The sequence below is a fragment of the Eptesicus fuscus genome, chromosome 9, assembly GCF_027574615.1.
Source record: "Eptesicus fuscus isolate TK198812 chromosome 9, DD_ASM_mEF_20220401, whole genome shotgun sequence".
In the NCBI taxonomy this organism is placed as follows: Eukaryota; Metazoa; Chordata; class Mammalia; order Chiroptera; family Vespertilionidae; genus Eptesicus; species Eptesicus fuscus.
In genome coordinates this window covers 80,322,622-80,335,509 of record NC_072481.1, presented here as the reverse complement: position 1 = coordinate 80,335,509, position 12,888 = coordinate 80,322,622, and the positions used below count along the sequence as shown (strand labels likewise).

Sequence of the window (12,888 nt, the reverse complement as noted above, 5' to 3'; positions counted from 1 at the left end):
AGCACCATCCTCTTCAACTTTCTGAAGGGGAAGTACAGGTCAGACCTATGGCCCACTACTTGTCTAGCTTAGTTTAGACCAGGGGTGGGAAATATCTGGTCCTTGGGCCATAGAAGGCCTGGGAAATCATTTGGTCTGGCCTTGCCAAGGTATTGGGGTAACTTAATTAAATGTTTGACCAAACTTAGCAGGCCTTTTAAAAAATATTTTTATTGATTTCAGAGAGGAGAGGAGAGGGAGAGAGAGAGAGAAACACCAATGATGAGAGAGAATCACTGATTGCCTGCATCCAGCACACCCGCACTGGGGATTAAGCCCACAATCCAGGCATGTGCCCTGATCAGGAATCGAACCATGACCTCCTGTTCCATAGGTCAATGCTCAACCACTGAGCCATCCCAGCCGGGCTAGCAGGCTAATTTTTAAGTTGATAATTTTGTAAGGCCTGAGAATGATGTTATAAAATATCCAAAATGGCCCTTGGCAGAAAAAAGGTTTCCCACCCCTGGCTTAGACAGTCATTTCTTGAAGCTCAGGACTTTGGCAGGTTATTCTCTAGAACACAAACTGGTCAAATACTGCTAAAGCTATGCCATGAGACCTCAAATAAAGCTGTATGCTTTGCTTTAAATGCCTCTCTAAACTTATCTATAATCCATGTGACCAAAAATTAAACATAAACACAAAGAGCATGTTCCTAACATTAGCTGTAACACATAAAGCAAAAAGAATAATGACTTTCTCAAAATATGCATGAGCACTAAATCTCATCAATAGAAGCAGTGACCCCCACTTAGATGACAGAGTTTCTAAGAGATAGCGATTATCTTTCAAAGTCCAAGTGAATCAGTGACAATGTTTCTAGATTTAATATGCCCCTAACTTGATTTCAAGTCCAATGAAAGACTGTGTTAAAATTATGAGTCATTTATAATTAAGCAGAACTACTAAAATCACACTGTTCTTTAAGATGCAGCTATTTTCAGAAAAAAAATCTGATAATATGCTGCATACAGAAGGGGAAAATGAAGGATCTGTAAGTTTGGAAATAAATACTTTCATTAAATTATACATTTATATCTGATTTAAGTACAGTATAATTACTTATTGTGAGAGAATTTCAATAAACATTCTGAGGAATATTATGGCAATAGTGGAAAAATTTAGAAGGTTGAGATTCTACATTTCTTTTTTAACTCTACATCTTCATTCTCCTGAACTTATCTATTGTTCAAGATTCAGGGCCTTTGCACCTATTGCTCCTTCTGCTTGGAACTGTATAATCCTAGATCCTTATATGGCTTCTTCTCCAGGTCTTAATTCTCATGTATTTCCTCAGAAGGGCCTTCCCTGCTCACCCTAGTCAAAGCTCACCCTAGACACCTCTCCCAACCTTACCACTATAACATTATTCAGCTTTATTCTCTTCAAAGCCTATATAATTATCTGAAATTATCCTTTATAAATTACACACTTATCATCTACATTCTCCCACACCCTGTGATTAAAAGTGTGAGCCGACTCCCAAATCTCAAGTCCATATTTCTAACTGCTAGCTAGGCAAACCCATGTAAATGGTTTTAAGTTCTTTATTTTGGTTCATATACTAAATATTAACTCTTCCTACCTGATGAAAAATGCATTTCCTATTGCTTATGAAAGCTTATGCAATGGATCCTGGAGTTCTACCACTGTTTTGTGTTTTATGTTTTATCAAGGCAGTGTCTATGCCAGTCCACAAAAGGTACTGGTAATAGTGATATCACTTTATATGCACAAGAGTTATTACAAAAGCTATTTGTAGGTATTCTCCCCCTACAACTCTATGTTTAATGTATGTCACTTTCATTAGATAACCAGCTGAAGGAGGCTCTTTAATGCAGAAATGGTTTAAACCATCTATTCAAATGTTTTTCAAGAGTAGACAGTGCTATTGGACTCTTCCCTAGGAACATACATAAAGCTGTATGTCTCCCTCTGCCCACTGTGAGAATCCCTGTCATTATAAGCCACCATTACTGTTGGGAATTGGTCATATCCCACCTTTTGTAGGAGGTAGGAATCTATTGTCTATTCTGGGAACATCCATCAAACGTATGATAAAATATCATTTCTCCATACACAATGGAGAATGCATTGATATCAGCATCTGGGACTGATTCAATTTGTTTCAAATCAAAAGTCAAGAAAAGATAAGTTCAAGGGGTCTGAATATTTGGTTCTGATGCTGGATCCTAAACAGCCAGTTTATTTCATGTAACTCAATCACCTCCTCAACTCTAATAATTGCTGCTCTGCCCATTCTACAGGCTCTGATGGATGAGAAAATGCACTGGAGCCTATTCGCATTGGAGGTGTGTGAAAAATTATCATTTGTTCTCCATTCTCTCCACCCCATCCAGATGTCTGCCCAGATTTTCTGGAAAGCTACAGAGGTGCACACATTGTACTCATGCGCGTATGTGTGCATGCACACATGCATACACACACACACACACACACACACACACACACACTCACACAGCCAACCTTTTGTTTATGTATTATCTTCTCAGAGCGAGAAAAGAAAAAATCATTCATTTAGTTTGCAGGGCATCTTTTTAAAAGTGAAGGAGGTTTATTTTTTAAGAAACTCTTCTCTTGTGGGTCAGATAACAAAAAGTTTAATTTTTGGTAACAATATTTGAACATTTATCAAATGGTGTTATATAGAATATCAAGTCAAAGAATTTTAATATGTATTATATGCAAATTGGATCTTTAAGCAAGTAAGTTGTGAAATGCTGAGTCGAACAAATTTCTTTACTACAGACATTTTCAGAAGCCTTAATACACTGAGATGTATTGCCTCCCTGAGGCAAATACAGGGTAAAGTGTTTCTGAAACTTAATTGATCATGGAATTTTTATCAGTGGCTATTTTCTCAGTCTAGTATTCCATGTGAAACACCTCAGGGAATGTTGCAGCTAATAAAAAATTTTTAATTCAATTTTACGTTTATCAAAAATAACACACGTGCATTCCTTAACTCAAATAGTACCACAAGGGTTTGTTTATGATGAAGATTAGTCCCTTGCCCCAGATCTCTCCACCTTTCTGTTCTTTCACAAGCAGCCACATCCAATTCTTTCAATTATTTTTCCTGGTATTTACCTCCATTATTTCTAAATAATATTCCAACACTAATATTTATTCATTTTTTCTATTTTAAATATTACTCACTGATTTCCTGCTGTGGAAAATGAGATAATATATATTATTAGTTTATTTTCTATTTATTTTGGTCCATTTCATATTGAAAGATTTCCTCATCTTCCCAATAAGTAATATTGCAATTGTGGCTTAAATCCATATTATACATTTAATTATTACAAAGTTATATAAATATTGTTTATAACTGAACCATGTAGTTTATCTACATATATAAAAGCCCAGCAACTGGAACAGTGGAACAAACAGAATGACTGGTGGCTATGATGCGCACTGCGGCAGCCAACCAGCCTGATTCAGGCCTCCATCAGCCCCCAACACCCCGATCGATCGGGGGCAGGGACAGCCAGCCAACTGCCCGCAGCCTCTCCCCCCAGCTGGTCCCGCCCCCGATTGGCCCCCACACTCCGATCTGGGGTGAGGCCAGCCGGCCAACTACCCACAGCCCCTCTCCCCTGCTGGCCCGGCCTGATGGGCCCCCACTGGGGTGGGCCGGCCAGACCCCACCTGTGCACGATTTTGTGCACCAGACTCTAGTTTCTTCTTATAAAACTGTGTTTCCCTTTAGTGTTAATAGTTGCCTTGTTTGCTCAGTTTTTAAAAACATACTTATCACTAATTCATCATCAAGCTCTCCATCAGAGCTTATAAAACTCCTCTCAATATGGTCAAGCAGATCAGACAATCTATTACCTTCATTCCTCCCCACCCCCCAAAAACACTGCTCATGGAATCACCCAGAAGAGTCTCCTGCTTCAGTCTGATGCTCTCCAGCCTGCTGAGATTTCTCTCCATCAGGTTCTGAGAAGTCCCTTTGCTTCTTTTCTAAATTGGATGGATTCTCTTAGGGCAAGTCACCTCTTTTCTGTGTTCATCCTTCCTTCTTGGTTTTCTCCTTTGTGTATAGAGCACATCCTCCAGCAGTTTCCTGGTAGTGTGCACATGAGCTAAATTTGAGCCTTTGTATGCCAGGAAATGACTATTTCCTCACACTTGATAAAAATTTTGCTAAGTATATATAAAGATAAAGTGAAAACTATTTTCAACTTCCAGTGTTTCTGAAAAAGTTGAAGTTCTTTTGATTTCTAATAATTAATATAAGACCTTAATAAAGGCTTTTTTTTTAATCTTTATTTCTAGAGTATAAATTTATAAAATTTATAAAATTATGGCTCTTTATCCACTAATTTTTCCAAGTACTTAGTAGGCCCTTTCAAACTCATATCCTTCCATTCTAAACAAATTTTCTGTATTATCCCTTTAATAAATTAGCTATCCATTCTATTTGAGAATGAGGCACCAAAAAGTTGATTAGAAGTCATGTGCAGAGGTGTAGGGCTCATCATCAGAAGATGTTAAGATGCAGACCCAGCTGTTTCATCAGAGAACTCCCCAAATGTCCTTACCTACAGGTTTTTTCTCTGAGGCTGGTCAGTTTCTCAGATGAGGCCTCCAATATTTTGCATAGAAAATTTAAGTTTGGCTGCCAGAATTGTCAGAATGAAAGAGGCCTAAAGAGCCTCACTGTTTAATATGTAGACTTTCAGTTAATTCCTTTATTTTCAATACTAGAAGCCCAGTGCATGAAATTCATACACGGAGGGGAGGGGGGTGTCCCTCAGCCCGGCCTGTACCCTCTCCAATCTGGGACCCCTCAAGGGATGTCCGACTGCCGGTTTAGGCCCGATCCCTCGGCAGTCAAACATCCCTCTCACAATCTGGGACCGCTGGCTCCTAACTGCTCACCTGCCTGCCTGCCTGATTGCCCCTAACCACTTCTGCCTGCCAGCCTGATCACCCCCTCACCACTCCCCTGCCAGCCTGATAGCCTCCAACTTCCCTCCCCTGCCGGCCCGATCGCCCACAACTGCCCTCCCCTGTCAGCCCAATTGGCAGTTGGGGAACTGCCCTCCCCTGCTGGCCTGATCTCGCCCCCAACTAACCTTCCCTGGTGGCCTGATGGCCCCCAACTGCCTTCCCCTGCTGGCCTGCCTCGCCCCCAACTGCCCTCCCCTGCCAGCCTGATGGCCCCCAACTGCCCTCCCCTGCTAGCCTGGTCGCCCCCAACTGCCCTCCCCTGCCTGCTTGATCTCGCCCCCAACTGCCCTCCCCTCCAACTGCCCTACCTTGCAGGCCTAGTTGCCCCAAACTGTCCTCCCCTGCTGGCCTGGTCACACCCAACTGCCCTCCCCTGCCAGCCTGGTCGCACCCAACTGCCCTCTCCTGCTGGCCTGATCATCCACAACTGCCCTCCCCTGTTGGCCATCTTGTGGTGACCATCTTGTAGTGGCCATCTTGTGACGGTCATCTTGTGGCAGCCATCTTGTGACATGAGGGTGGCCATCTTAGACAGCCATCTTGTGATGATGTCATGCAAAGACAACACACAACGTCACCTAGGCTTTTATTATATAAGATAGTAGTAGCTCAACCTTCCCTAAAATTGTGTCCAGACTCCTCAAATCTGGAACCTCTTGGGTGCTACCTAACATCATCTAATGAGCTAGGGTCCGGGTAATCATGTGGCTGAGCAAAAGATCAAGAGGTCTAACTTCTCATATATGTACTTTCAATACCTTTTACCTTCTGAGGCTTATGGTGCCTTCAAATGCTGAGCCTTTCTGGAGTTCTGAGGGACACATCAACATGCTTCATGCCCTATTCCCCTGTGCAGGTACCTGAGTCTCAGCTCAGCCTTCAGCCTCCTTGGCTCTGCTAAGTCAGCTTCCACTCATCATCTACCTTCTCTGCTCCAAAATGTGGATGGCATTGCCTCTTCTGGTCTTTTTGTTCTTGTGAATTATAACTTTTAAAAAGTTCTTTATTATCATTTTAGGGCTTCAGTGAAGATAATGAAGTTCTGTATCAAGCAAAACTAATTTGGTGTCATTGCACTAACCTTCACCATATTCCCAGTTTTGATACCTAAAGATTGAGTAGAAGTAAATAAGAAAGTGCTTAATATGTAAATAAGCCCTGACTGGTTTGGCTCAGTGGATAGAGTGTTGGGCCGAGGACTGAAAAGTCCCAGGTTCGATTCCAGTCGAGGGCATGTACCTTAGTTGCAGGCTCGATCCCCAGTAGGGGGCATGCAGGAGGCAGCTGATTGATCCCCAGTAGGGGGCATGCAGGAGGCACCTACTCGATCCCCAGTAGGGGATTCCAGTCGAGGGCATGTACCTTAGTTGCAGGCTCGATCCCCAGTAGGGGGCATGCAGGAGGCACCTACTCGATCCCCAGTAGGGGGCATGCAGGAGGCAGCTGATTGTTGTTTCTCTCTAATCAATGTTTCTAACAATCTATCCCTCTCCCTTTCTCTCTGTAAAAAAGTCAATAAAAATATATTTTAAAAAATGTAAATAAGACATCTTAAATAGTAAATGTTGTACATGATTTACTACTTAAAAGATACTCTTTGATCTACATTTGACTGAATAAAACTGCTCTTTCTCAGTGTTGTCAACTCAAATTATTTCTACTGCAACCAATTATTAACTAGACAAATACATGTATTGATACATGTGTGTAGCTTAACTGAATAAATTTCTTCCAAAAGGTAACTTTGAAAAAGATATTTCAACCCTGGCCGATGTGGCTCAGTGGTTGAACATCATCCCATGAACCAAGAGGTCACCAGTTCGATTTCCAGTCAGGGCATATGCCCAGGTTGCAGGCTTGATCCCTGGTGGAGGGTGTATAGGAGGCAGCTAGTTAATGTTTCTCTTTCTGATCCATGTTTTTTTCTCTCTCTCCCTCTCACTTCCTGTCTCTCTAAAATCAATAAAAACATATTTTAAAAAGAAGGAAGATACTTCATCCTCTTACATGGTGAATAAAATAAGTTAAGCATTTCAGAAAGATTATAGTTTATAAATGTTATTAAGCAATGTTTCATAATCAGTATTTCTACTATTTGTGTTTAGAAAGGCAAATTAACTAGAATTGAGAATTACCATTGATTCTGTGAGATAATGGGCCTGCTTTTATTTGGCCTTTAAAAAAACACACAAACACCTGTCTCCTATCTTCCATAATCCTCTAAGACAGTATCATTATCTCTATTTTACAGATAAAAAAGCCAAAGATAGGTCATTTGTAAAAGGTCATACAGGTAGCAAGTGGCTGAGAAGAAATTCTGGCTTAGATCTGCAAGGACTTTTCACAATAACCAAAACCAATTATATTTCTGTTAATACTTTTGAATTAAATTAGTAGTAATCATTTCAGGATAAAAATATGACTTCAATTTAAGTCACGTGTCTAATATCTTAGTAAACAATTGAATGTAAAATACTTTGGGATTTATTGATATTTATTTTATAAAGATGCTATGAGAATTAACTCCCCAATGATGAATCTCAGGAATCTGCATTTTATATTATATTATTATTTTATTTTTAATATGTTTTTATTAATTTCAGAGAAGAAGAGAGAGGGAGAGAGATAGAAATATCAATGATGAGAATCATTGATCGGCTGCCTCCTGCTTGCCCGCCACTGAGATCAAGCCTGCAACCCTGCAACCCGAGCATGTGCCCACATGCCCTTGACCAGAATTGAAACTGGGACCCTTCAGTCCGCAGGCTGATGCTCTATCCACTGTGCCAAACCTGCTAGAGCAGGAATCTGCATTTTAAACATTCTTTCCAGGTGATTCTTATGACTTATTAACATTTACTAGTAAGACCCAGCCCTAGGGACACATGGACCTGACTGAAAATTTCAAAATATTCAGTTTTCATCTCTACCCGTTGGCATTATCTAGATACTTTATCACTGTGATAATCCACAATACCTACATTTTAGCTTCACTTTTAAAAAAATTTTAAATGTTTTTAATCCTCACCCAAGGATATGTTTTTTGATTTTAGAGAAAGAGGGAAAGCGAGAGAGGGAGAGAAGGATAGAGAGAGAGAGGAAGGGGTGGAGGGAGTGGGGAAGGTAGAAATGTGAGACAGAAACATCAATTGGTTGCCTCCCATACCCACCCTGACCGGGGACCGGGGATCAAACCCACAACCTAGGTATGTGCCTGACTGGAAATTGAACTCTCAACCTTAGGTGCAAGGACAACACTCCAACCAACTGAGCCACCTGGCCAGGGCTTAATTTCACTTTTTTTTACCTCTTATATGCCAGTAACCAGCACTTCCTGCCAGCAATCCACTCTTCCTACTGCCACACTCTAGATCCAGAACTACTCAATCTACCAATCATCTTAAAATCAAAAGTATACTCTGCCAAACCTGTCCTCTTCCGCTCCCACCAAATTTGCTCTTCAGCCTCAGCAGGACTCCAATCTCATGGCTTTTGTTTTCTTTCATCTATTAACCCTCCTCTACTTCCTGCTCTGCCCAGATGACAATCTCAGGCACCCTCACCAGCTACTGTGGATCTCCCCATGGACTTCAGAGGACCCATTCTGCACCTTCCAACTCTTCCCACAATGTCACTGTACAAGTTGGCATGTCACAGTTAGTTCAGCAGGCTATTACCCTTAGACCTCTCTTCCCTTTCCTGTTCAGGTCAGCCTAGTGATAATAATCCCTATAATAACTTTCACTTACAGAGCACTTATTGCATTTGATAACAATTATCTCATTTAATCCCCACAACAACTCTGTGAGGCGGGTACATTATTATCCTCACTACTATAAACTGGAGATACTGAAGCTAAAACAGATGAAATAATTTGCCTAAGGTCTCACAGCCAGTATGTGATAAGATTGAGATTCAAACCCATCTAGCTCCTGTCCACAGCCTGGGTTCAGATTCCTTTCCTCCTTCTTTGGTAATAAAAAAAGGAGAAAAGAAAGAAAAGGGGGGAAAGCAGCTCAAGCATTAGCCACTTGGGAAAAACAAAGTCAAGGCAACAATTTCTTAGAAAGCTTTGTCCACTATTCTGCTCCCCTCCATTTTTCACTCTATCCTGTTTGTAGAATTCATCTTCATAAAATGGCAACAGATAATGAATATGTACAAAAAAAAATACATATCCTGTTTTGGAAAGCTTATTAATAAGATTTATGTTTGAAACATTTTTTTTAGCAGTCCAAACTTATAAAGAATAGCATGTAAAGTTCTGTAAAAAACTGAGATTGAAAATTAATATTGTGGCCATTTTTCAAACTCACCTCTTATTTTTCTTGTAATTTTCCAGTTGTTGGGACTGCGTGTGTTTGCATCTTTCTAATTCACACTGTGCACATAAATCTTCCAGATTCAGCAGGTGGTTTTCTACCTCCTCAAAACTAGTTTCTAAATGCACTGAAAAGATGTAAGATCAAAAGAACAAACATTAAAAATCAGAATCCTCAGTTATTGAGAAAAGTATCCAAAAGTTAAGTTTAAACTTTGCCATTGTTTTGCATTTATTTAATATTACTTATTAAACTTTCTTGAAGCAAAATAAAATACACTGACCAACATTAAAACATACTTCAAATTATCTTTTTTGAGTATATTTTTATATTTCAAATATTTTTAAGATATAACTTTCCATAACACTCTATTAACCAGGATGATGAGGAAACAGTATCTTGATTAATCTAAAATTATATCATAATTACCCTATATACCAACCACACATGAATAATCAATTTCAAATAATGAGAACACAGCAAAATATAACACAAATTATACTGAACATAATGGAATATTTGAGATTTCATTACTTTAGTATTTGTTTTGCCCCATCATATCATATAACAAGTCTTCAGGGAACTGTAGAGATGAACAAATACTCAGTAAACATACTCAGTGTTGGTGGGAAGACACTCAGCTCTGTCCACCAATTAGTCTTCTGCTACTCTAATTTGCCTTTAGGCCACAAAGCTTTGCAGCTTTATAGAAACATGGAGATCATCTAGTCAAATCCTTCACTTAAAAGATTCAAGACTAAAACCTGCAGAAATTATTTCAGCACATTGCCCAAGGTCACCTAGCTAGGGAAAGGCAGTCAGGAATAAGAACTGAATCCCTCATACAGTACACTACAATGATTTCTAATTGATAGGGTGCTAAATAAACCAAGACCTCACAGTTATAGGGGTGAGGACTGGTTTTCTTAAACAGAAAAGTTTTAGAGGTCAACGATTTTAGAACTCAAACAGCATCATGGCAATTTACCTTGAGTACAAGGACTGTCTTTTCATCTTTGTATTCCAGTGTCCTTGTACTCAAAGAGCTTAAAATAGAGAGTAGACATATTTCAATGACAACACAGCCACAAAGACCTAGGTATGAGGTGCTGTGGGAACTCAAGGAGCTGCATCTAACACAGATGAGAGAGAAGGTGGGAGAGGCTCAACACAAGATCTGACTCCCAAGTCAGGAAGTCACAGCCTTCCAGTGGGGCAAGGGTCAGCAGTGAAGAAGCTGGCTGTGCAGTTTTCCAGTCTGTTTCACTGGGTAGCTGCAATACAATTACAGTGTGTCAAATTCCTTCATTTATCCATTGTATTTTCATATGACTTTCTAAATTGTTTTTTAATCCTCACCTGAGGATATGTTTTTATTGATTTGAGAGAGACAGAGAGAGAGAGAGAGAGAGAGAGAAACATCCATCAGTTGCCTTCTGTATGCACCCCGACAGGGGATGGAACCTGCCTGCAACCTAGGTATGTGCCCCTTCCAGGAATTGAACCCGTAACCTTTGATGACACTCAAACCAAATGAGCCACCTGGCTAGGGCTCATATGACTCTCTTTTCCTTTTTTTTTTTTTTATAAGTTGTTTTTTGTACTGATATGAGAGAGAGACGAAGGGATGGGAATAGAAAGATAGAAAGATCTATGAGAAAGAAACATCGATTGGCTGCCTTCTGAACGCCCCTTACTGAGGATCAAGCCAGCAACCTGGGCATGTGTCCCGACCAGGAATCGAAATGGTGACTTCTTGGTTCAAGGGTAAATGCTCAGTCACTGAACCACACCAGCTAAGCTCATATGACTTTCTAAAATAGCTTTTGTAGCATCTAGGTTACAAGCAAACTCCTCAAATTTTAACTTGCGACTTTAGGTTTGATGAGATGCAAATTCTGACCTGTTTTTAATTAATCTTTGTTTGATCCAAAGATTTATTAAATCCAGAAACATTCACATTTTCTAATATCCTAAATTTTAACTCTACTAAATCTCTATGCTTATAAAACTTCCTCTTACATTTGGTAGGTCTAGAGCTTAAAGTTATTGATTGGGGAGAGGCATAAAATTTCACTGAAAAGCAAAATATGATGACAAGTAGTTTAGCATTCCTCTTCAAAGACATTAGATACTGACTTTGATCATATTAATGTATCACTATAAACCACTGGCAAGTCTGGAAAAGGCTGATAACAATGCAGTTCATAACAGTTTTGAATCTATCATCAGGGGTCACATAAAACAGCTAATATATCAGCTAGGCTAACCTGAAACAATTTGCAAAATCTAAATTTTAATCTATTGAAAATGTAACTAAGATTTTTAATAATGTCATAAATCGTCTATAACAAGTTTATATGGGGAAACAAACAAAATGATGCAATTATACTAGTTGCTATTTAGATTTTTTGTTTTTATGTTAAATGTTAAAAAGACTGGGAGACTCAGCCTGAAAGGTAGTACTACTGGCACTGAGGAGGCAATATTGAGCCCATTCTGTGAAAACTGGTTTGACAGGTTTAAAAGATCCTAGCTAATAGGTTATTTAAGAGGCTACTTCACTTTGCTTAGTGACAAGAACTGGAATAATTAAATTTATTAAGGACTCCATTTAACTTCAAGCTATGCAGTGCCTGCATGTTACTTGGTATCATGCAGGTTATCCTCAGCATAAAGGGGACTGGTTAAGAGTAGGGTTTGAATCACAAGCTTGGAAACCCAGCTCTGCCCCCTACAGATGAGGTGAGGTGAGGTGAGATACCTCTTCAGTGAAAAGAGAGCTAACAATACACATCTTGCTAAGTTTTCTAACCTTTTGCACTCGGATGTCGAGTGTGACTCGACACGGTTAGCATGGGTAGCAGCTCTTTTTATACTCTTTGAATGTATCAATAATTTGAAATACAAAAAAAATCCAAATAAATAAGTTTATATGAAAAGAAACTCCAGTTTTTTATTCTACTGCCGCGCTTTGTAAAATCTGGGGTATTTAAAAAATTAAATCCCGAGTAGAATAAAGGAATCAAGAAAAAAGCGAGTGCAAAGGGCTAAAGGGTTCAGCAAGGAAAAGTATGTAAAGTAGCTAATTTGGCACTTGGCAGTAAGTAAATAATTAATGGCCGACTATAAAAAATGCAGAGAAAAATTTTTATAGGTTAAATAAGTTTTGTGAAAGTCATTTAAAACTAATAATTTTGAGACCAGTAATGATCATGTTGTAAATGACACCTATGCATCTCACACACCAAAATATCAGCAAAATTTTCCTTTTTTTCTGGCAAAGTTATATACTTGTAAATTATACTCAAGGCTATGTTCTGTTCTGATACTTAAGACCACTTATTCTTATAAGTGAGGGGAATTATATTTCAAATTATTTTTCTAAAAAGAAAATATATAATGGAGTCAATTATATTTGAAAACATATACATTCTTTCCACCATTTTTTTTTTTTTTTTGGACAGAGGGCAATTTCCATTTAGAGTCTAGCTCTGTTGGTTGATTACAGAGCTAATGAGGCCAGGAACTCTAATAA

General features: G+C 39.2%; 1 protein-coding gene across 2 annotated transcripts in view; it reads right to left on the bottom strand.

Moving 5' to 3' along the window:
• Positions 1 to 12,888, bottom strand: part of DTNBP1 (dystrobrevin binding protein 1) — a 151,835-nt gene that overhangs the window by 89,421 nt on the left and 49,526 nt on the right. For both annotated transcript variants that reach the window (XM_008146095.3, XM_054721448.1), the window contains exon 6: positions 9,345 to 9,477. In XM_008146095.3, coding sequence (XP_008144317.2) covers positions 9,345 to 9,477 — 133 coding nt within the window. The remainder of the gene's footprint in view (positions 1 to 9,344; positions 9,478 to 12,888) is intronic.